This window comes from Neofelis nebulosa, chromosome 11 (genome assembly GCF_028018385.1).
Source record: "Neofelis nebulosa isolate mNeoNeb1 chromosome 11, mNeoNeb1.pri, whole genome shotgun sequence".
Lineage (NCBI taxonomy): Eukaryota > Metazoa > Chordata > Mammalia > Carnivora > Felidae > Neofelis > Neofelis nebulosa.
In genome coordinates this window covers 78025651-78049534 of record NC_080792.1, presented here as the reverse complement: position 1 = coordinate 78049534, position 23884 = coordinate 78025651, and the positions used below count along the sequence as shown (strand labels likewise).

General features: G+C 50.0%; 2 protein-coding genes and 1 pseudogene across 3 annotated transcripts in view; 2 read left to right on the top strand and 1 right to left on the bottom strand.

Annotated features, from left to right (window-relative positions):
- The first annotated feature begins 31 nt into the window (after positions 1-31).
- On the top strand, positions 32-3745 carry FICD (FIC domain protein adenylyltransferase). The gene is made up of 3 exons (XM_058691063.1): positions 32-148; positions 713-1065; positions 2064-3745. Exons 2-3 carry the CDS (start codon positions 765-767, stop codon positions 3137-3139), a joined length of 1377 nt encoding a protein of 458 aa, XP_058547046.1. The 5' UTR covers positions 32-148; positions 713-764; the 3' UTR covers positions 3140-3745.
- Positions 3746-6351: 2606 nt separating this feature from the next.
- The window catches only part of SART3 (spliceosome associated factor 3, U4/U6 recycling protein), a 35978-nt gene continuing 18445 nt past the window's right edge, over positions 6352-23884 (bottom strand). For both annotated transcript variants that reach the window (XM_058691061.1, XM_058691062.1), the window contains exons 7-19: positions 21869-22024; positions 21025-21163; positions 20432-20539; positions 19682-19759; positions 19499-19557; positions 18201-18310; positions 14544-14656; positions 13525-13601; positions 12763-12931; positions 10073-10527; positions 9166-9318; positions 8068-8258; positions 6352-7319 (exon numbers count right to left, since the gene is read on the bottom strand). In XM_058691061.1, coding sequence (XP_058547044.1) covers positions 7142-7319; positions 8068-8258; positions 9166-9318; positions 10073-10527; positions 12763-12931; positions 13525-13601; positions 14544-14656; positions 18201-18310; positions 19499-19557; positions 19682-19759; positions 20432-20539; positions 21025-21163; positions 21869-22024 — 1986 coding nt within the window. In that variant the 3' untranslated portion in view covers positions 6352-7141. The remainder of the gene's footprint in view (positions 7320-8067; positions 8259-9165; positions 9319-10072; positions 10528-12762; positions 12932-13524; positions 13602-14543; positions 14657-18200; positions 18311-19498; positions 19558-19681; positions 19760-20431; positions 20540-21024; positions 21164-21868; positions 22025-23884) is intronic.
- On the top strand, positions 7429-7562 carry LOC131490689 (small nucleolar RNA U3; annotated as a pseudogene).

Here is a 23884-nt window from a genome sequence, read left to right as displayed (position 1 = left end):
TGGAGGGTGAGGAGTGGGTCACCCACTCTGGCCCACGGCTGGAGGTTTTGAGATGCTTGGACTGCCCAAGCTCTAGGTGAGATCGTTGCTGGGCAGGCCAGGAAAGGAAGGCCAGAGAGGGGAGAGCAGCACTGTGGCTAATACCAGGGTGAGGGCATGAAGAGGCAGTAAATCAGGCCACAAAAATAGTTGTGTGGATCAGACACTAGGCCCCAGAACTGCCTTGGCCAATCTTGATGCGTGGCCACAGAGATTTGTGGTCAAGGGCGGTTGGGGGAGAGTTCCTGAATTCAAGTCCCAAGGCTGTCACTTACTCACTGGGTGACTTGGGGCAAGGGGCTTCATCTCTGAGCCTGTTTCCTCATCTGGAGAAGTGGGAGGACGATAGATAGCATCTGCTCCTGTTGGAGACTGGTAGAGAGAGTATGCATGAGGTCCTTGGTACTTAGCATGGGGCCTGGCACACAGTAAGCGCTCAATAAATGTTGAGTGCGGTAGCATTACTGCTCAGAGTCCCAACGGCCTGGAAGTGGCACCAGTCTTTCGGGCTGGCCCCTCCCCGTTTATAAGCACTTCCTGCCTTGCCTCAATCCCCCTGGTCATAGTGAAATAAGAGGTGTGGGAGCCTCCAAGCCCCAGCTGAAGTCAGCAACATCTCTTGCGTGTGTCCCCTTCCCCCACTTCATCTCCTACAACTCTTGGTCGCCTGCAGATCCTGCTCTGAGGCAACGGAGTATGTCCAGGGGGCCTGCCCCTCCGTCCAGATGACACTCATGCCGATGGCTTCAGTGATGGCAGTGACCGAACCGAAGTGGGTCTCCGTCTGGGGCCGCTTCCTGTGGGTGATGCTGCTGAGCATGGTGTTGGGGTCCCTGCTGGCGCTGCTGCTGCCCCTGGGGCCCATCGAAGAGCAGTGTCTGACCGTGCTCAAAGGCTTCTACCTGCTCAGGAGCAAGCTGGGCAGGGTGCAGCATGCCGTCACCAAGTGTACCAGCCCGTCTACGGAGCTCAGTGTCACCTCCAGCGATGCAGCACTGCTGGCGGTCAGGACCAAGGCCTCTCCAGGTAAGACAGACTGGCCAGCTCTCCTCAACACTTGTTAATTTCATAGATATTTACAGTGCATACTGGGTCGTGTGTGCAGGACACAGAGCCACTATGGGGAACAAGTCTACCCTGAGCTCCCGGCTCAGACAAGCTGACAAATGACTGCCGCACGGCATCACCAGCCTGGTGATGGGGAAGGAGGGGAGCACACCAGGAAGGCTCCCTGGAGGGGATGCCTGAGCTGAGACTCCAGTGTAAATAGGAAAATGACCGAAAGGAAAAGGCATGAGGGGAAAGTGCACCAGGCAGAGACCCGGAGGGTGAGAGGGCTTGGGCATCCAAGGAAAAGAAGCCAAGTATGTGTTAATGACCCTCAGCAGTGGGTGGAGGGCTGGTGAGGGAGGGCTAGAGCTAGAGAAGTTTCTACCCCCGCGCTGTTCTCTGTGGTGCAGTTAGGAGGCTGAGCATCCCTGGTCTCTACCCGCTGGATGCCAGTAGCACCCTCACGCCCTTAACTGTGACACCCCACCGTGTCTCAGACGCTGCTGGATGTCCTCTAAAGGACAAAATCACCCCTGCTTGAGAATCACTGGGTTAAAAGATGTAAAGAACAGATCAGGGGTGGGGAAGCCCCCAGGGCCTGGAACCGGGGCGGGGAGGGGGGGGGAATGCTGTTCACAGCCTAGGCCTGAAGGGACAGGAGCAGGGATCAGCATCATCAGGACTGATCCAGGACAGCAGGGAGCTGAGAAGATCATACAGGAGGGCCACCTGACAGGAGTTGTGGCCACAGCCACTCACTTCGGCCCTCAGAAAGCTGGGGCTGGGAAGTCCGGGTGATACCTCCCAGGGTGGAGGCTGTGGCTCTGGGGACACACACACACCAGGTGTGGGGCACAAACGCATCCACACACACAGAGAGTGCTGGGACGAGCCCCCTGAAGCACCGGTACAGGGGACAGCGCCCATGAACATCCCATGCCCTTCCTACCCATGCTTCTTTGGCTCTCTTCTAGCTGGGAAGTTGGAAGCCAAAGCAGCTCTGAACCAAGCCCTGGAAATGAAACGCCAAGGCAAGCGAGAGAAAGCCCACAAGCTCTTCTTGCACGCCCTCCAGATGGACCCAGACTTCGCAGATGCGCTCAATGAGTTCGGCATCTTTTCCGAAGAGGACAAGGACATCGTCCAGGCCGATTACTTGTACGCCAGAGCGTTGACCATCTCGCCCTACCACGAGAAAGCACTGGTCAACCGGGACCGGACACTGCCGCTGGTGGAGGAGATCGACCAGAGGTATTTCAGCATCATCGACAGCAAAGTGAAGAAGGTCATGTCCATCCCCAAGGGCAACTCCGCGCTGCGCAGGGTCATGGAGGAAACCTACTACCATCACATCTACCACACGGTCGCGATCGAGGGCAACACCCTCACCCTCTCGGAAATCAGGCACATCCTCGAGACCCGCTATGCCGTGCCAGGGAAAAGCCTGGAGGAGCAGAACGAGGTCATCGGCATGCACGCAGCAATGACGTACATCAACACAACGCTGGTTTCCCGCATCGGCTCTGTGGCCATCGGCGACGTGCTGGAGATCCATAGGCGGGTGCTGGGTTATGTGGATCCAGTGGAAGCTGGCAGGTTTCGGACGACACAGGTCCTGGTGGGACATCACATCCCCCCCCATCCTCAAGACGTGGAAAAGCAGATGGAGGAGTTCATCCAGTGGCTCAACTCCGAGGACGCCACGAACCTGCACCCGGTGGAGTTTGCGGCCCTGGCCCATTATAAACTGGTTTACATCCACCCTTTCATCGACGGCAACGGAAGGACCTCGCGCCTGCTCATGAACCTCATCCTGATGCAGGCGGGCTACCCCCCCATCACCATCCGCAAGGAGCAGAGGTCCGAGTACTACCACGTACTGGAAGTCGCCAACGAAGGCGACGTGAGGCCGTTCATCCGCTTCATCGCCAAGTGTACGGAGACCACCCTGGACACCCTGCTCTTTGCCACAACCGAGTACCCAGTGGCCCTGCCAGAGGCCACGCCCAACCATTCCGGGTTTAAGGAGACTCTGCCCGTGAGGCCCTAACCCCGGAGAGCCTCCCTTGGTGCCAAGGGATGACCCAGTGGGAAGCAACACTTAGCGTTTCTAGAAACCTAGCCGTCTCCCAAAGCAAAAGGAGACCGATTAGGAACTTAAGCGTTCTTTACCTCCAAATGTTTTCGTTGAAAAAGCGACAAAACTAAATTATTAAGCCCTGTCTTTAAGGTAACTTATAACTCAGCCCAAGTTATTTATTTTCTTCTTTTGAGCTAGTACATGTTGTGTGGCGTCCGCTGTCCATGGTGGTGGCCCCAGTAGGCGCTGGGGGTGCACCGGTGCGCTTTGTGTGACCAGAACACGGGTTCTGGAGCAGAATTTGCACTCGGGTCGGGAGAGGCTGGGAGTGTGGAACGAGGTCTAGGGCCCCAGGAGTAACTCCTCCAAGTGTTTCTGTGAAACTGGCTGAGAGGTGCTGGGACTTCACCTGGGAGGTCAGCACTCTTGGTGCGAACCCGGTCCCGGTTCTGAGAAATAATGGAAAGCTTTCTTTCTGAGAGAGTTTTGCTCCCCTACAAAGAGATGAGCGTTGTGACTAATTCTCACTAGTAGGGCAGACTTTTGAGATACAAAATAAAAAATGTTGACAACGTCTCTGTGAGATACCTTGCTTATTTCAAGGAAGTCTTTGAGTCCTAGGTGGCTTGCGAACGCGAGTCGCAGAGGCTGGTTTTTTTTCCCTGTCAAGACTCTTTTTCTAATTAAGAATAGCCGAGCGGCCAGCTTGGTTTTCTCTGTGTCTGAATGTTTCTCACACTTCATTTGCAGCAACTCAGACCAGATGTTTTAGTCTCAAAGTTCTGAGTTCGTCACTCGACTGGGTCATACCGCAAGTCAGGTATTGTGCACGTGGCCAAGTCTGACTCTGAGTGTAACATCTTGTGTAGGCAGACATTCAAGAATACATCTGAGAAAACAGATGCCACGTATGAACACCAAATGTGCATTTTTGGTAACGAACTGGAGTGTCTCCCGAACCAAGGGAAAACCCTTAGCCATAGTCCGATGTGTCTCTCTTGTGCAGTTTGATCCACGTACTCACCTGACCCCCACCTCCCGCAGCCAGGGTACAGCAAGGTGTCCAGCATTCCCTCGGGGAAGCAAAAGAGACTGCCTTCCAGTGGCCTTATTTTTCTAGGAACTTGTAAAATGATAAATGTACCACACGGCCAAGTTTCCGCGTCGTCATTCTACGGAAGAAGGTTCTCTATCGATAATAAATGGCAGAGGCGACAATGTGACCGCTGCTGTGCTTCTCAGAGTCAAAAGGGCCACGGGTCCCCCTCCCAGTGACGGAGCACGGGACATCTCACACCGTAGTGCACTCTGTCAGGGTCCAAATGATGGTGGATACATACAAAGTGTGGTCTCTGGCTTGAGAAGTCACACTCTGACGGTAAGGAGGTCACTATTCTGAAGTAGCAGGTGTCTATATACCTCTTTAACTGTGTAATTAGCACAGAGTAGCTTTCTGAAGGATTAAGAATAATGTCTCAAGTGGCCCCGAGTGATATTCAAACCTCTATAAGAAATCTTTTCGTATTTGCACGTTGCCGTAAGGTAGCTCTTCAGCCTAACTCTTCTTGATGTTACAGGCACACCAAGGAAGCCTGACGGCAGCGCTCTGTACTATAGAGAAGCGTGCGCTTTAGTTCTGTTGCGAAGGATGTTATTTTAACAGATGACTGACTCTAGTAAAGTATTTTACGACAGAAAGGCCCGAGACTCGGCTGTCTTATCCAAGAGCTGTTCCCGTTTGTTACGAGGATGAAGGAGGAATTCTTGCAGAACGTGAAGTCCTATTTAGATGATCGTGGCAGAAAATAGATCCCAGACGGTAATTTCAACGGGAAAATGGGACAGAACCCTTTGGGTTAGCCACCTACCTGTGCCGGCAGGGAGAAGTCACCGACCTGTCACTGACACTCCCAACTGCGTGCCATTTTGTGCTCCTGTTTGCCAACAGTTCTTCGTTTCCTGGGGAAAACACGTAGACCCACTCACATGTTCCCGACAGTCCATTTCTAGAGCCGTCAACACCCTGAGCTCCAGCCTGAAGAGGTTCGACTCTGTGATGGGCCTGTGTTGACAGGCGAGAGCACAAAGTGAGGGCAGAAGGCTGCCCCCATCAAGAAAACAGAACAGTAAGACGGGAAGCCGCGAGAGTAAAGCCACATTAACCTGGATCAGGAAGGGAATATTCGTGGCTCCTCAGCAGCCGTCCCTGAGCATCCCCAGTCCCCTCACCCAGCGAGCAAGCTTCTGCAGGAGGGTGAGTGGCCATATTCCAAAGAGCACAGGAGGAACCAGGGTCACAGCACACGTTCTTCTGGCTGCTTCCAGCAGCCACTACTTGAATTTAATTCAGAAGTAACACCTGACAAAAAATGTTTTGTGCCAAAGAGAAAGACAAGGTAGAGGGGAACCTTCAGATTAAAAGCCTTGGGAGGTTTATCAACCTATCCTAACTTACCGGGGTGGGGGGCGGGGAGATACATGTACAGAACAACAGGAAACTGGCAATATGGTTAGCTGAGGACACGAAGGCATGACTGCTCATGTTTCTAGGGATGATGACAATACTGTGACCTTTAGGTGTTTATCTCTTTGAGGCAGGTGCTACGCCGTTACTGGGGGAGTTCTGTGATGTCCGTAACAGGGAGGAGGGGGTGGGGGCAGAAATGAAGGCCGATGCGCTAGATGGGAAATGCTGAGGCTCAGTGACAGGCACGTAAGGACTTCCTTTTGCTCTTCTGTCTGTGCTTTTGTATAATGCTTACAGTTTTCCGTGAAAGACGTAGTAAAGCCTGATGCACAGAGACTTAAAAAACTAGAGAAGTGGGTTCATTTCCATCACACATGAAAGCATTTCCTGATTTCTTCCCCCAGTGTGTCTTTACAAAGTCTGTTTCCCTATTGGACTGGCAATGCTGCTTTTAAAGCGATAAATATTTGACAGAAGCGGAGAGGTAAAAAAAAAAAAAAAAAAAAAAAAAAAAAGCTTAAAAGCTGCAGTGCCAACATGCTGCAAAGTAAAGTTTAAAACTGAAGACCCATCACAACGGAAAGGATTTAAATCAAAGGGACAACAGGATTGGACTTACAAAAGTTCTTACTCACACGTGTGTTAGGTAACACCAAGCGCACCCATCTCAAAACACGTCCGGGTTTGAATGAACATCTGACTACCATTCAGCAAGAAGTTTTTAAGAGAACTTCAGTTTAATAAACAAAGCTAAGTGGGAAGAATTTAAGTTTGCACTTGACATGGCATTTAAACAAAACCAAAGGGCTGAAACGCAATGTTTAGACAAAGAACACAGTTCACTCAACACTAGGCAAAGAAAATGGTCCACGGCAGGTGGCGCACAGAACTCCCAGACAAAACAAATGTCACAAAGACTCGGCTTTTAGGAAACATAAAACAATGGGTGGATGTGTCATTTACAAATACATAATATAAAAACGCGCACAGCCCCCTTGAACAAAAATCCATCAATTTTTTTTTAGGTGACTTCCCCTATCCCCCCCACCACCCCTTTACTAAAATAGGCCATTCTGGTGAATTACTAGCATCTGCCATTTTGTCTTTTAAAATTAAAAGAGTGACGGGCACGTGTGCTGTGCAAGGTGTAAGAGAAGTGTCTTATAAAAGGGGGCCAGAGCTGGCCGAAAACATTTGGACAGGTGGGTCTCAAAACAGTGTTTGAGTTTCACTTCTGTTTCTCACTCCATAAGACACAAAAATATTTTAGGAAACGACACCCTGGGCCCAACCACGGAGTGATCATTTTCCTCCTATTGCCCTCAATATGAGGGAGCGCTTCAAGCCTCTTTCCTTGGACACCCTCATCCCTTTCTGTCTAACCCAGAGGAAAATGTGCAAGAGGGGTGCTGCCCCGGGCCGCTCCATACCCAGAGTACCGCTGGGTGCCGGGTGGTCTTCCTGGCCAGCATGAAGTAAGGCATTTCCCTTCTCCACAGTCCCATTCACTTTCTCAGAAGCAACTTGGCAAAATCGGCATTGGACATCTTGGGTGCCTCGGTGGCCGCTGAGGTGGTGACCGCTGGCCGCGGGGCGGGGCCGTTCTCAGCCTGAGCGGCCGGGGCGCCCGGGCGCTGCAGGGCACGAGGCAGCAGGGAGAGCTGGGTTCTTCCCTTCCCCCGCCTGGAAGAGCAAACACCGAATGTATCCTTTCCAAGCAACAATTCACGGCCCCTCCTTGATTTGGGAAAAGAAGCCAGGATGGTCTTAAATCACCCAAAGCTAAACGGTGAAGACTGTACTTTCAAGGGTCATTTCTGTAGTCTGTTACGAGACAAATTTCTCTCAATGCACAGAGCACAAAGTTAAGAGGTGAAGAGTAAAAACCAGAAAGGTAGGGATGATCCCCGTTCTCCCTGACTCTGAACTGGCGAAAACCGGTTTAACAATCTGCCCCTTCCACAATTTTGGCAAAGACCAACCCTGTGCAATACAGTCACAAGCAGGGCGGATCAAAGGCTGTCATCCTTCGGACCTCACCAACTAACGTCACAATTTTGCCGTCTCATTCCTACCGGCTGAAAACCTCGCTCTTAGAGGATTACAGCTGGGGCTACAGGTCACCCCGGCAAGCTTCTGAATCCATACGTATGGACCCTACTGCCAAAGGAGGCTTTAAAATAACCACCGCCTAGAAACCGACTGCCCTCAAATAAATCACCTGTATAAACTGTGAACACCAGGAAGGGCTCCGCTCCCCGGCTCACGCGCCGTGCGGACCTGCTCCGGGCACCCTGCTCTGCTGAGCCACGGTGAGCGTCCCCAGCACGGCAGGCCCTGGCTCTCTGCCCAAGCCCGCGTGACTAGCAGGAAACCAGCTAGCGGTGCTGGCCAGGACGGAGTCTGCGCCGGGTGGCACGCAAGCACTTACGCTCCGTAAATCTGCCGCGGCACCAAGGCACCACCTGGCGCTCTCCTTGCTTCTGGCTTCTCTGGAACCTTCCTCTGAGGGGGATTGCTGATGGCCACTTTGATGACATTCTCTTTGACAGTCATGCCATCCATCTTCAGTACGGCCTGTGACGCCTGAGATTCACTTTCATACTCCACATAAGCCAGGCCCTGAAAGAGGCGGAGCCAGAGCCGTCAGGTCAGGTGCTGCGCAGCCAGACACGACTTCCTCCCTCAGTTCTGGAAGCCGGTACCGGGCAGGCACCCCGTCATCGGGTTCCCTCCCCCCACCGCCACCGTCCTTTGTCTACAGATTTATTCGCTGGCCCTACTCTTCCTCTGTTTCTGCCACCGGCTGTAACTTCAGATCATCTTTGTGAGGTTGGTACACCTCATGCTTGCTCCAGCAAAAAAAAAAAAAAGAAAAAAAAAAAAAGGGAAAGAAAAAAAAGATAAGAATAACGAAGGAAAGAAAGAAACGGACAGACAGACCAGTATAAATCCAGCAAAAACGAATGGATGAGGCGGCTGGACACGGGATGAGCCCTCATGTCTGCACCTCGGCCCCTCCTTGCTTCATAGTCTTCAACTCTCCATCACCCTGGACGGCCGGGGGAACGAGAGGTCATCCAAACACGTGCCTGAACAACTACTCAGAATGTCGCACAAAAAGGATCTCGCAAGGCGCCCAGGGGGGCTAAGGGGAGGACGTGATGGGGTCTCGGGGAGGGACGGGAAGTGGTGGCTAGAGGCCTAGTGAAGGGGCCAGCCTGGGCAAGAGGGCGCTCGCTCCGGAAAAGGGCACCTCGCCCACACCTCACAGCCAGGGGTCTGCGCTGAGGCCCCTGCTAATTCAGGGCAGGTTCCCCGCCACGGCCGATGCCCTATTCTTTTTAGCATAATTAGCTGGAAACGAGCCAATCCGAGTCCAAATGCAAGTAGAACCAAGTGTCCTATCATTCTGTCAACCTGTCGTTTCTCAGCAGAGAAACCCACTCAGAACCTAATAGCCTGAACAGATGGAGAACGAGGCTGGCCCGAGCCTTGGGAGGCTAACGCATCGCGCACAGACACTGACCTTCGGTTTGCCCGCCCGGTTGGTAACCAGCCTGATGTCCTTCACGGTGCCATGGGCCTTACAGATCTCTTCCAGTTCCTCTTTAGTGCAGGAAAAAGGCAGGCCCGAGACAAACAGCTTGTGTTTCTCCAGGGCAGTGCTGTACCTGAACACCTACAGAAAGAAGGGAGGGAAACGAAGTCAAGCACCCACAGCCCCATCCAGCACACCACACCCTAGTGCATACCAGACTCAGCCCAGAGACGGGAGCCAACCCTGGGCGCTACAGATTGGTTTTTTTGTTTGTTTGTTTGTTTTAATGTTTGTTATTTTTGAGTGAGAGAGCATGAGCAGAGGAGGGGCAGAGAGCGAGGGAGACACAGAATCTGAGGCAGGCTCCAGGCTCCGAGCTGTCAGCACAGAAACTGATGTGGGGCTCGAACCCATGAACCGCCGCATTGTGACCCGAGACAAAGTCTGACGCTTAACCCACTGAGCCCCTCAGGCGCCCCCGGGTGCTGTGAATTGTTAATGGCACCACTCCAAGCAAGTCACTTTAACTTCCTCCTCCAGAACATGGCAAGAATGGAAGCCGCTGATCTCCTAGTGTGGGCAAGGAGCCGACAAGGCAGTATGTTAAATACCTCACACGGCCCCCTCGCCCCCTCTCCACTGCTAAATTCAGCGGCAAGCAGCCATTATTACGGTTCCTAATGTTCCCATCACGTGTCAACCAGCGCGGGCTCAAAGAAACCGAGCTGAGGAGTCAGGCCTCAGCTACCCAGCTCAGAACAGACCCCGGTTAACGCGGCAGTTTCTAGACTACAGATACCGCACGTGGACGCTAAATGTTAGCGGCTCCAGGAGAAAAGCGTTCACTCTGTCCGCAGCAACCCAACACGAAAGGCATCGTGCTGCACAGACCCACCTTGAAATCGGGATTTTTGCTCTTATCCACACAGGGGGAAACAAACATCGGCCTCCCTTCTACGTTCTTCCGGTCTAACTCCAGCGCCTGCAGGGCGGACTTCTCCTCTTTAAACTCCACGTAGCAATAGCCTCGGAAATCGCCCCGGTTGCTGAAGATGGGCCGGATCTCCGCCACCTCCCCACAGGCCTCAAAGAGCGGCCGGAGCTGCACGTCCGGCTCACTCATGCTGTAGGGCAGGTTGCTGACGAAGACGGTGATGCTGTCCTTGCTGCTGTCGTGGGGCACCTTGGGCACGTCCCTCTTCAGGGCAGCCGCCCTCTCCTTCTGCTTTGAGGGGGGGTCCACGTCCACGGGCACACTTTTCCCCAAGAGTCCCGCTTCCGGCTCTCGGTCCTGTGCTTCTCCAGCTGAGGGAGTGCTGTCCTCAACCTTTCTGCGTTTGGAAGGCTGCTCTATAGGTTGAAGGAAGCAAAGTAGCAACGATTAAGGTTTCTTCTCTTCAGCGAGCTGTTCCCCCTAAGTGCTCTTGCGGGGAAAGTTCTCCTCCCACCACAAACGGCTGGTCTGTGGCAGCTGCCCAGGACACACTCTCTGGACCTGGGCCATACCACACCCTCTGTCAAGTCTTGCTTGACCCATTCAACTTGTCCCCCCACTTTCTGGGCCTCAGTTACATTCAGGTAAGTGGACTAAATCAGGTGATCACTTAAGTCCCCATCACCCACTCTTTTTTCTTCCTAATTTTTTTTATTTTTGAGAGAGTGTGTGTATCAGCAGGGGAGGGGCAGAGAGAGAGAGAGAGGGAGACAGAATCCGAAGCAGGCTCCAGGCTCTGAGCTATCGGCACAGAGCCCGACGCGGGGCTCGAACTCACACACCACGAGATCATGACCTGAGCTGAAGGCGATGCTTAACTGACTGAGCCACCCAGGCGTCCCCCATCGTCCACTCTTAATTATACAGTTGGTCCTTGAACAACACGGTTTTGAACTGCGCAGGTGCACTTGCACGTGGACTTCTCTGATAAATACCATCCAGCATGGCAATGTACTTTCTCTTCTGGTTTTTGCAATTAGGTTTTTTCTCTAGCCTCATTATAAGCATACAGTATAGAACATACGTGACGCACAAAATATGTGTTAGTCAACTGCTGACATCATCCCGGGAAGGCTCCCAGTCAACGGTAGGCTAGCAGTAGTTAAGTTTGGGGGGAATCAAAAGTTACACGCGGATTTCTGACTGTGCGGGAGGTCGGCACCCCTAACCCTCAAGGTTCAAGAGTCACCTGCATCAAAGGGCAGGGGATCTCCAACTTCAGGTGGCAAATGCCCTCGTACCCCTTTTGCTGGGGCAGCAACGGAGGGATGGGGCCGGGAGACTTGAATTTAAACAAGCCCCTTGGGTGACTCTGCAGTACGGGCTCCACATCTACACAGCACTGCAGTCCCTAAACTGTTCACTGCTGTCTCGTGTCCTTCAGCAGAGTTTAACAACATTCCACTCCAACCCATCTGCCCCACTGCCTCCAGAGGAACGGTCCTGGAAGCCAATCGGCACTGGCCCCACTTCCAGACCTTGCCATCAACTCCCCACTGCCTTCCTAACGAAGTCTAACCATTGCACGCTGCATTCAAGAGCGGCCCTGAGCGGGCAGGCCGGCCAGCTCCTCCGGCCTCGCCTCCCCCAGCCTCCCCTATGCCAGCACACCGCCCCCAGCACGCATCGGGGCTCAAACCCAGCTACCTGCCACTCAGAGAAAATGCCAGGCTCGTCTGTGCCTCGTGCCTCGCTGTCAGTGGCACTGTTTGGTTTACCTTTCCCTTCCTTTGCACTTGACAGCGACCCCTCCCGCCTCCAGATGCCGAGATGCGTGAAGTCTTTCCTGCAGACAGCTGACCCGCCAGTGGCCCTTTGGCCTCCGCCATGAATCCACACCGTGCTCTCCCACGATCCTGACTACCCACCACTGCAGTCACGTCACATCTGCCTTTCCTGCTAAACCTGGAGCCCTAGGACTGTGAGCTACCCATACATGGTCATTCTGAAGGCCCCAAAGAGGTGCATAAGCAAAAGGTCGTTCAATTGGATGATGGCTCCGTTACTGAAATATTTCCCTCTGGTTGACACCACTGTACTAGGAAAACGTATGGCGTCCCTTAATGTCTAGAGACAATGCTTTTACCTTGACTGACGCTGCCGAAATAAACCTGACCCACACCTGCCCAGCCCTGGAATGGCAGGGGCAAGAGAAACACTGGCTGAAGACTCTACCAAGTCAGAACCATTTGGCAGGCCGAACAAGGCAGGTGCCCGCACAGGCTGGGGCTGCGGTGCGGGATGCTGGAGCCTGAGAGGATGAGGGGCAGGGGCAGCTGGGGTGTGGGAGCCCGAGTGGGTGAGGGGGGTTCCGCACAGCAGGCAGGCGGAGGGGGGACGATGGTACAGTGGAGGGAGTGGAGGCTGGGAAGACAGGCCGAGGTGGCTGCAGGGCAGGGAACGGCACACGGCGTGGAGCCCGAGCAGGGGGAAGTCACGCACGTGGACGGTGGAGAGGGACAGGAAGGGTGATGGGGCACCCTGCGGGCAACTTATTCTCACATGGCTTAAGACAAAAGTTCTCTGGATGTTTTTCATAACTTCACTGGAACTTGGAGATGCTCCCAAGTAGCATTTCCAGAAAGCTTTACCTTCTTCGTCATCGCCCCACTCTTTCTCATCATCCTCTTCTGCTTTGCGCTTGTCTGCGCCTCTGGTCTTTTTCTTCTTTTTTAACGCTTTCTTCTCAGCCCGGGCCCTCTTCCGCTGTTCTGCCTTTTCTTCTTCTTGCTGGGCGAGCGCCGCTTCCTTCTCCGCAACCTAGGAAGTTGGGAGCACGGACGCATCACTGAAATGCAGCGACTGCGGGAACCCTACGGACCCGTGGGGCGTGGCGAGGAAAGGGGACTTGGGAGTGGAAATTCACTACCCCAGGGAGAGGAGAGGTCGCCAGGAGGAGGAGGAGGGTGTCCTCACAACTTTCCCGGCCAGGGCTTATCCAAGATTCTTAGGGTTCTGTGTCTCAAGTCTACAGGATGCTCTGCAGTGTCCCCAGGAATTACTCACCAAAAGGAAGAAACACATCGTAAAACCGGGGCTCTCATTAACTGGGACGGGTTCAAGTTCCAATCACCGGGCTACGTGGGGCTCCATTCTATCTCTTTCAACTATAGCCCAATAACTTTTAGGTCCCAAATCCCCCCCACTACATATTTATTGCTGGGGCTCAAATTTTGAGCCAATCCAAGAAAATGATACAAGATAGGCTTCAACGCGGATTCAAGTGTTTCACTAATTAATATTCGCTGAGCAAACGATCCTTAAGACCTCAAAGGTTTTGACAAGAAATATCCATACGAAACACAGTCGAAACAGCTAGCAGAGGTTCTAGGACTTTAAATAAGCATCATCACCTTAATTCTCTGCTCATTAACACGAGCTAATCGAGTTTCGGTTTTCTGAACAGCTATATCCCAATCTTCTAGAGTACCTTGACAGAAAGAGAAGCAAACTTTAACTTTTTTGCATTTGCAAGGATGCAACAGTATAAAATTTTCTTAATTTCCCCGCACCTCTACCAGAGATCTCTCCCATCAGACAATAAAAACCGGAGAGTCGGCTCCCCATTTTAGGACTTCCTTATGGCAGGCTTGAGCCTTTCAGAATGTGAATAGTCCTCCCAGATATGTCTAAAACATCCCTTTTCTTTTAGAAGAGACTTGAAAACCAGAATACGATCTATTATGGGCTCTCCACGGCAAAGATTAAGAAGACATTCCAATGTAACGGGTACAAGGCATTTACACGAAGATGAAGGATTTTAAGAGCTGCTCAAATGATGAATGTTAGGGTGTTTTTTATTTGCTTTTGTTGCTTCCGTGTTTTGTTTCCAGTTCCGAGGGGTTCGTACCCCAAATCTACATCAACACCCATAGATAAATGCAATTTCCTACTGAGAACTTAACACCGAGGCTCTCAGCTAGGACAAGGGACGCACACCCCACCGAGGGCCATGTTCAGCCCTTTGCCCCTCAACAGGCCTTTCGTGTGCGTGACATTGTGCTAGAGCAGGGACTCTGAACTGCGAGCTGGCTCCCCAGGGAACAAGTCTGGAGATGTCTCTGTCGTGACCGGGGGTGACGGAGGAGTGCTGCCGGTACCTAGTGAGCAGACAGGGCTGCTTTGCCCACCGCAAAGAATGAAGAGAACCTTGTGCCAGGGCGCATCACAGAGAGCCCTCCTTGTACCCAGAGACTCTCAGAAGAGGGGCGAGAGGATGTGGACTCACTGGCGAGTGCCATCAACGCTCTAATCACTGAGTGCCATGTGAGCGGCTGTACCCGTACACAGTCTGTCCTCAGACTATAGTCTTGAGACCAACCGGCAAATGGGACAGACTCCAAGCCAGAAGCCGAGAGCGGAGGGGCCCCACCTTCTGTCCTCTCCATGGTAAGCAACACTTCACAGACGTGCTCGGGGTAGTCACTGGTGCACTGGACGGCCCGGTGCAGAGCCTTCCTACAGTGCTGGGTGTCACCGTGTGCCCTAGGACAGAAAACAAACCGTGGCTGCCACCAGGACACAAAGCAGCAGGCACAGAGAAGGAGAGGCCGTGTTCTCACAGGCAGCGACACAAGATCAGAAGCTGCTCTGCGACAACTCTAGCTTCTGAGGAGGCTCTAGCTTCCAGAACTGTCCACAGCTCTTTGCACCACTCTACTTCTAATACTTTCTCCTTTCTCCTCCAGTCAAAAGCTAAGGCTTTCTTCTAAGCCACTCTTGCCTTTAGCAACCAGCTGCTGCTGGAAAACGCACCTGGGGCAGTAGTCTGCGACCAGGTGACCCGCCTTTACAGCACTGGCATATGCAACACAGGTGGGAGATCTAAGAATGCCATATCACTTGATCAAGTCCTTAGAGAAACTCTAGAATGCTGTCCTACCCAAGGGAAGAATCACTGATCCAGCAGACTGCCAGATTTCATGCCCAGAGTCCCATCTTTTGGTAACTGCTGTTACTAAGAGAATACTGTTTATTGTGATTAGCAGTGGAAAGATTGCTCATCCCAATAAACAAGATTCTCTTAGTAACAGCAGCTATGAAACACTACGTTCCCATTTCTATTTTTTAAAAACTTACAAACATATGTAAATATTATAAATACGTATTAGGACGCTAAAAAATAAAAAATTAGAGCGGCGGTTCTCCGAGTACGATCCACGTCACCCCAGAGGGTCTCCGAGACCCTTTCAGGGAGGGGATCTGCAAAGTCAAAACTACTTTCGTTGTTACTGAACACGAACTGACTTTTTCACTGTGCTGACATTTGCACTGACGGTGCAAAAGCTACGGTGGCCCTTAGCACAAATCAAGGCAGCACAGTTTTCCCATCCTGCGGGACAAAAGGAGATGTGCACACATAAGGTGCTTTTTCTGCACACCCGAGTACGACGGTTGTCCCAAAGAAGAGATCCTTTTGTTTAGGGGGCAAGCTGAACTAGTTTGTTTTCTCATGAAACAACATTTTGACTTGAGAAAAGAGCTGAGCGACAAAACCTATGGTTATGGAGACCTGAGAATCCGGCAGACATTTCTGAAAATTAATGAAGTGGGTTCGTCACTTCAAGGAAAACCACGAACTGTATCTGTTGCCGTGTTCACAGCGCAACTTTCGAGTGAAAATCCCGATTTAGGAAAATCCGTATCTGCCACTTTGAGGCTGACACGTTCCACCTCAACAGACTTTTCTAAGATCACCGCGGACGTGAACAAAACGATACCTTTTAAAATACCGTATTATGAAATGTGCTGATACTGTGTAGAGCTGCATGACTCAGTGATTGAGTATTTTCCACTTGAACAATGCAGGTCACAGAACCATGCATATTTGGTAAAAGGTCCATTCAAAGTACAAAACAGACCAATGGATATTAGCGTAAGAGTCTCAGAAATCCAATGATACGGTTTCAGGTGCCACATCGCAACTATTAAGAAACTGCTTGCTGGGGCGCCTGGGTGGCCCGGTCGGCTAAGCGTCTCACTTCGGCTCAGGTCATGATCTCAAAACTCATGAGTCTGAGCCCCGCATCAGGCTCTCTGCTGTTCGTGTGGAGCCCGCTTCAGTTCCTGTCTCCCTCTCTCTCTGCCCCTTCCCCAGCTCGTGCTTTTTCTCTGTCTCAAAAATAAGTAAAAACATCTAAATAAACTTTTTAAAGAAACTACTACTTGCCGAATCTTGCTCTAGTATGAAAGAATATCCATACTTATCTGAAAAGCTTATTAAAATACCCCTTCTCTCTTCTAGCCTCCTATCTGCGTGAAGCCAAATTTTCTTCATATTCTTCAATGCAAATTCACAATACAGCAAATGCAAAATCCAGCAATCTTCTTTTTTTTTTAAAAAATTTTTTTTCAACGTTTTTTATTTATTTCTGGGACAGAGAGAGACAGAGCATGAACGGGGGAGGGGCAGAGAGAGAGGGAGACACAGAATCGGAAGCAGGCTCCAGGCTCCGAGCCATCAGCCCAGAGCCTGACGCGGGGCTCGAACTCACGGACCGCGAGATCGTGACCTGGCTGAAGTCGGACGCTTAACCGACTGCGCCACCCAGGCGCCCCAAAATCCAGCAATCTTCTAACCCAAACTAATGATACTCGCAAAAATACAAAACCATGCCACTTTTCTAAGTTATTTTGGGGTTTGGAAAATAATCATTTTTCATAAATAATATATTCTTTATGTTAAACATAATGAATTTATTATCGTGACAATAAAATTATGTTTCAATCTTTCACTTTCTAATACAGTGATATTGATACTTAGGAAGATGTATCAATGTTTCTAATGTGGTCCATTAAATACACGGAACTCACATAAACAAAAGCTGTTCCGGGTTCTTAAACTGCTCATAAGCTTTAATAGTAGTCATATCTCTGGGGATGAGATGGGAAGAAACTTTCACTTTCTACCACACAGTTTTGTAACTGTCTATTTTGAGTACATGTTGTTTTTTAAATTGGGGTAAAATCCAAAATACTCAAAAAGAATATATAGACAAATATATTTATTGACACACAACGTTCAAGACACAATGAAATAGAAAAGCTGGTCATATTTTTTTACATCTTCCCCCCGTGATAAATATCATTGGTCACATCTTATTTATTTAAAATAGCTTCAGAGATTTATAATGTATGCTATCATTCCATTTTCTTTAAAACAACAACAAAAAAATTACAGAGCACCTGGGTGGCTCAGTCACTTAAGCATTCAACTCTTGATTTAGGCTCAGGCCATGATCTCACAGTCATGGGATCGAGCCCCACATGGGGCTCTGCACTGGGCGTGGAACCTGCTTAAGATTCTCCCTCTCCCTGTGCCCCTCCCTAACTCGTGCATGCGCTTCCTCAAAAGAATAAAATAAAAATAATTTTTTTTTAATGTTATTTATTTTTGAGAAAGAGAGAGAAAGAGACAGACTGTGAGCAGGGGAGGGGCCAAGAGAGAGGGAGACACAGAATCCGAAGCAGGCGCCAGGCTCTGAGCCGTCAGCACGCGGAGCTCAAACCCACAAACCGTGAGATCATGACCTAAGCCAAAGTCCGGCGCTTAACCGACTGAGCCACCCAGGTGCCCCTAAAATAAAAATAATTTTTAAAAAATTTCAATCTAAAAAAATCTCAAGGAACATACCCAAACTATTAGCTAACAGGGGTTATGCCCTCTGGGTCTGTTTGCTACAGAAAATTTGGGGGTTTTTTTTCTCTTCGTTTTTTAGTATTTTCTACTGTTACATCCAAAGCAAATATAAAAAATAGTTCCCCCCAAAAGTCACATAAAACATTCATCTCCAAAAATCAAAACAAACCAAAATAACAAACAGAAAGAAACGCACGGCTGTAAGACAAGCCCAAGCATAAAACAGGAGGTTCGGTTCCCTAGCCTCGCCCATTATACACACAGCCACCAACAAAAGAGAGGCTAATCGGGCCTGCGGTAAGGAGCAGGCCCAAGCTGGCAGGGGTCAGCCGGGAGGGAAGACGGGTTACCCCTGACAAGCACCACCAAAAGCACCCCCAGATCAGTTACCTTTCCAGGTTGTAATATTCAAGCCACATGTTGGCATACTTGGCGTTCCCTTTGGTCATGATGCTGTCCCAGAGTTCCCGAGCTTTCTGCATGTTATTGCACAGTCGAGCCTGAAACGCATTAATGGGCTCCGTTAGGAAAGAGTCAAACCTTACCGACGTTGGCACCCATAGCAAAACACACCTCAAACAGACAGGCTTTAAAAACCCCCCACTAACTGTGCATGTGACGTAACTCCCTGGACATTCCCAGCCACCTTCCACGGCGACGGGCTCGGCTCAACCACTCCAGCCTCTCCAAGGGGACAAGCCTCTAGCTGCCTGCCTAACCTATTTGAGAGCAAAGAGCAGGAGCCCACAGGTACTTACGACAGAACTAGCTAGACAACTGTGTTTTATTTTTATCAAGCTGAACTACGAGTGTTTAATCTGAGGTAATGCGGAGAAAGAAAGACTGCTCTAGGAGGAGGCCCCCTGCTGTGCCACTTGGGCAAATGAACCTCTGTGTGAACCCGACGGACATCCGTTTCTTTGACCTGACCCCTCTCAGAAACTAAAATGTGCTTCGAACTTCACAATTCTGGAAGTGCCTGGGGGGCTCAGTCGGTTAAGCGTCCGACTGCGGCTCAGGTGATGATCTCGCGGTTCGTGGGTTCGAGCCCTGCATCGGGCTCTGTGCTGACAGCTCGGAGCCTGGAGCCCGCTTCAGACTCTGTGTCTCCCTCTCTCTCTCTGCCCCTCCCCCGCTCTCTCCCTCTCTTTCTCTCTCTCTCTCTCTCTCTCTCAAAAATAAACATAATAAATATATGTTAAAAAAAAAAAAAAAAAAGAATTTCACAGTTCTGTGAGCCGATCAAGGGCGGGTTCCGTATCTTCTTGATTCGGGGTCCTTGGTCCAACAGGAACACTCAATTCACTGTGTCCCCTAATTGTCCGTCAAACTCCTGTCTCCTACACGAGATGAGAGCCTTAGGAGCACGAGGCAGGTCTACCTCCCCAGCACACAGTGAAACACCTGGCGAACAGTCCACACCGGTACAGCCTGACGAACAAGGCACTGAGGGACGGAGGCAAGAGGTGCAGAGTGATGGGCGTTCCAATGTCCGCCGCATAGCTTCTTAACTGCGTGCCAGTGTTTTCTCTAAGGTGTAAGTGAATGCGCACCGAGCTAGATATGTAACAGAGATCCTTACAGACCCTGGACCATCACCTAAGACTCGGACTCAACTTTAGCCACATTAACGACACACACGTCCCTCAAAGCGGGCTGGAACCGACAGGCGTGTCGGAGACGTTTACCTCAATCCTAGCCCAGTTCTGCATGATCATGCAGCTTGGATCTCCGCTCTCATTGAAACCTGTAAGAACAGACTTAGTCAAAATCAGAAATCAGTTTAGAGGCCCGGAGCCTCTGACTGAGAAGGCACATCCACCACGAACAGGAGACGAGCGGAAAAGGGAACAGGTCGAAGCCACACTTACGCTCCTCCACCTCCTGCTTCAGATACTCCAAGGCGCGAGTGAACGCAGACCTCAGCTCTTCCAGCTCTTTACTGGAGTCTGTCAGAAATTGCAAAAGAGGCTTGGCTTCGTGAAACCACATACCGTGTCTTTTTTTATCTTTTAAATCCCACAGTGAAGCTCCTGGGAGCCTGCTGTGCATCTGGCATCAGCTCCTGCCCTCATCACATAGCTGGGGAGAAAGGCTACAACAGCACACATCACGGACAGCACAACAAAGGTGAGCACAGGGTGCCGCGTGTGGGACCCCAGCAGAGGGGGTCTCGCCCAGCTGGGAGAAGGGCTGAAGGCCACCTGCATGAGTGCAAGTCAGGGGTTTCTGATGCTTTTTTTTTTTTTTTTTTTTTTTTTTTGAGGAGAAAAGGGAAGAAGGCAGGGGATCCCACAGAGATTCAAAGATTTCAAAGACATACAGGAGTCCTATCTAAAGAACTATTTAGGATCTACAGAAGGGAGAGAGGAGAGAAATGAGACTAAAGAGGCTGGCAGGAGCCAGAATAAAAGAGAAGGACCTTAACTCTCTTCCTTTACAACTCACAGCAGGACTTGTTAGAAGACTTCAATAGCCAACATTTCTGGGGGCAAACAGTTACCAGTGGCTGGTCTACATCATTTGCCTAATCATGATGTATCTGGGCAACCTGGGACATCTCAGCAAAACGTATGTTGAGAAAAAAGTCAGAACCGCATCTGACACACGAATTGAAATACCTTGTTTGAAATCAACCCTTCTCCTCAGGTAATCAAGGTACGCCTGCCAAATTTCCACATAATCGGTGGCCTGAATGAAGCCGGCACTCAAAGCTTTCTCGAAGGTCGCTGGAATTGAAGAAAAAGCCAGGATTTGTTACCAATTCAAAAAGAAGCTGATATAAGTTCTCGAGACTGTTACAAAAACCTCTACTGACTATCAGATACTGTATGACTTAAAACAATAATGACAGGATACAACAAAGTGAAGTGAGCTAGAGAGACATGTTCAAAAGAAAAGCTACTACAGGATTTGGACCGTGTTCTAAAAGGGGTAAATTCCACACGATGTCCTACACTAAGAGAATTCCAGGCCAAGTCAGATTGGAGAGAAGACCCAAATTCTTGGAAAATCACAAAGAATGTCAGCATTCTTTGGCTCTGAGAAGACAAAAACACAACCAAGTTATCTCCCACTTAGGGCCTTTTTTGTCACTAATACCCAATATCCCAAACTCAACACCCAGGGAAAGGCTGACCTAATGACTCTGTGACAGCTATCTTTCTGGCTTGGAACAGAAAGTTTAAGAGTCTTCCCACAAAAACATTCGCACCGGAAATCACTTGATGGTCAACTCCGTGTCTTTCCATGGCCAAGAGGTAACGGCTCCACAGGGCAACTGTCCAGGGGCAGTTTCTCACGGCACGATTATGTACAGATAAAACCAAATCCTTTACTTTCAGCTGCCGATCCTATGATAAAGAAGTTCACAGTGAGGAGATAAAATGCTACTGTTACAGGCTTCACCATCCACGAGACCTTTCCAGCACGACCAGCTGACAAAAGAAATTTCCTTAGAAATTCTCGTGACTGGTCTCTTCGACAAAAAAATCGCAAAGGGGAATTGAGGAGAGGGGAGACCAGACATGAAAACAGCTTTAGGGGATATCGGCCTATGCGCGTGGATGGACCCAGTTTGCACCCTGACTCAAATCTTTCATACGCACATACCGACGTACTCGCCAGTGAGATGTGACTTCTGGATCTGCTTCACATGGAAGGGGGAAGAAGGTAAGCACACAGATGGAACTAGACTAGTGCCGTGAGTTAACTGTTGAAGCTGGGTGACGGCACGCCAGGTTCCGCCCTTCCTCGTCTATGTGCCAGGTGTACATTTTCTCCAGAACACAAAGTGAAAAGAAAAACATTGGTGTCGCGAAGCCCTCGACAGGAAAACCGTGCCCATTTTTTCCCACAGTTAGCGTGATCAGTCTGATGGGACTTGAAACAGCAGAACCTCACGGGTTGGCCAACAGGGCGAAAGGAAGATGAGGGAAAGGGGAGAGCGCAGAGAGGAGCAGCACACGGCTGACTCCCGGCGCCCTGGCTGAGTTCCTTTGCGTAGATTCTCAATCGGTAAAAAGGAAACGAAGTTAGAACAAGTCAGGTCGTCTTACTAGGTACTGACTGTAGCGGATCCACAAATCTGGGACGAGGCAGTTCTCGACCAGGGCGCGCTCGAAGATCAACTGGACGCGAGCAGGGTCGCCGATTTTCATCTCAAAATCGATGTACGCCTGATATTCGGCCAGTCTGGGTGCCTCTGCTTGCAACTAGGGAAGGCGGGGGAAGCACAACGAGGTCGAGATGCGCTACTCGACACCGGGAGGAAGCACAACACATCTTCATATTCAATCCTGGCAAGACTGGCTACGTCAATCGGAATCACCAATCCCCACCCCGGGTACCTCCGCAACCTGACCGGCAGAGTGAGGGTCCGGGGTGCCTCTCCACGGCAACGGTTACAAAGACTCCATCAACCCTTTCCCGGACCCATCCCTAGGCCACAGGATTTCTGATGAGAGCATCCACCAGAAACCAAATGAAGGAGAAACACCTTTGCCCATGACCACGGCTAGCCATCGCTCCAAAGAAGTCCCTTCCTTGGCCTACTGAGCGAGTGGGGCACTTCGGTGCCGTGAGGCACTTCAGGTTTCTCATCCCACATACCAGCTCCCGCCGGGACGCAGGCACAGGCAGAAAAGGGAAGACACGAGGCCGAATGCTGACTGCTCCAAAGACCAACAGTCCGAATTCTTTTCAGACAAAAACCTTATTCAACTTCGCTTTTCAGCCACCCTCTGCTGAAGATCCTAACATCAAACTGGATGAGGATTTCACCAATGACGCTTTGAGAAACACAACCACCTCCAATCATTTACATGTGAAAAAGGGAGACAGAGCACACGCGGGCCAGCAGGAGAGCACGCACGCTCTGAACATAGAAAGAGGGTGTTGCAGAGAGCCTCGGTTTCTAGTTGTAATGACAAACTAGTTACGCAGGCAGACTGCCACTGAAAACAACTTAAAATTGCTGGATTCAATATGAAAAACGTCTTGAAAAACATCAGCAAACCGGCAAAGAAACAAGAAATACTAAGAACAGAATCTAAGTGAAGGTTAAGCCTTTGCTGGTGTAAGATCTATTAAGGATGTGATCTTCACAATGAGGTGTCATTATTACCCCCTTACATTCAAGGCGACCGATACACAAGGCGGCTAAGAACGAAGTCTGAGAGCTAGTAACTGGCTAACATTCAAACTCGAGGTAGCCTGGCTCTCAAAGTCTCTGTCCTTACTATGCCACAAGATACCAAAAACAGAGCCAAGAAGCCCAACTAACCCCCAAAAGGATAAATACAAAGATATCCACCCCTGAACCTACTGTAATGAAATTACAGGACATCAAACAAAACCAAAGAGATCTTAAAATGGGCCAGAGAAAAAACAAGGATTGGCATCCAAGAAGCTGACTTCTTAACAGCCAATGACAGAAGCAAGACAGGAGACGTAACTGTCAGTCGAGAATTCTACATCCTGAGAAATGAACTTTCAAGGAGACCAAAGTGAAAGACCTTGTCAAATTAAAACTGAGACCATCTGTCACCAGCAAATATCCAGTGCAGGAGACTCTCAAAGGGTATATCTGAAGCAAAAAAAAAAAAAGATCCCAGATGAAAGCTCTAGGATGCAAGACGGGAAAAAGAGCAAAGAAAAACGGGAAATGCACATAAGTGAATGCAGACAGGGTGGGGCTGTATAATGCAAGATTAACAAGGATGCCTCTCAGGTCAAACAAAAAGACAAGAAATACAAGAACACAAGAGCGTAAGTCTGAGACATGGTAAATGAAGCTGAAAGTATCCTAAGGCCAAGAAAGGCTGAAAAACACCACTTACAGACAATCTTATGGTCAAGAAAACAAAAGCCAAATACTATGGTCAACACAGAAAATCCAAAAGAATCAATAAATCATTGATAAGAATTTATAAAGAAAACAGACAAAAATTAATATAGAAAACAAAAATAAATTTATACAATTTTACAGAAAGACACAGCCTAAATAGCAAAGACCTATAAACCACGTTCATAGATTGGAAGACTCAGAATTTTAAAGATGTATATTCTTCCCC

Coding starts and splice junctions, on each gene's coding strand:
- FICD (XM_058691063.1), top strand. CDS start 765: ATGACACTCATGCCGATGGCTTCAGTGATGGCAGTGACCGAACCGAAG. Junction 1,066..2,063: donor CAGGACCAAGGCCTCTCCAG/GTAAGACAGACT, acceptor GCTCTCTTCTAG/CTGGGAAGTTGGAAGCCAAA.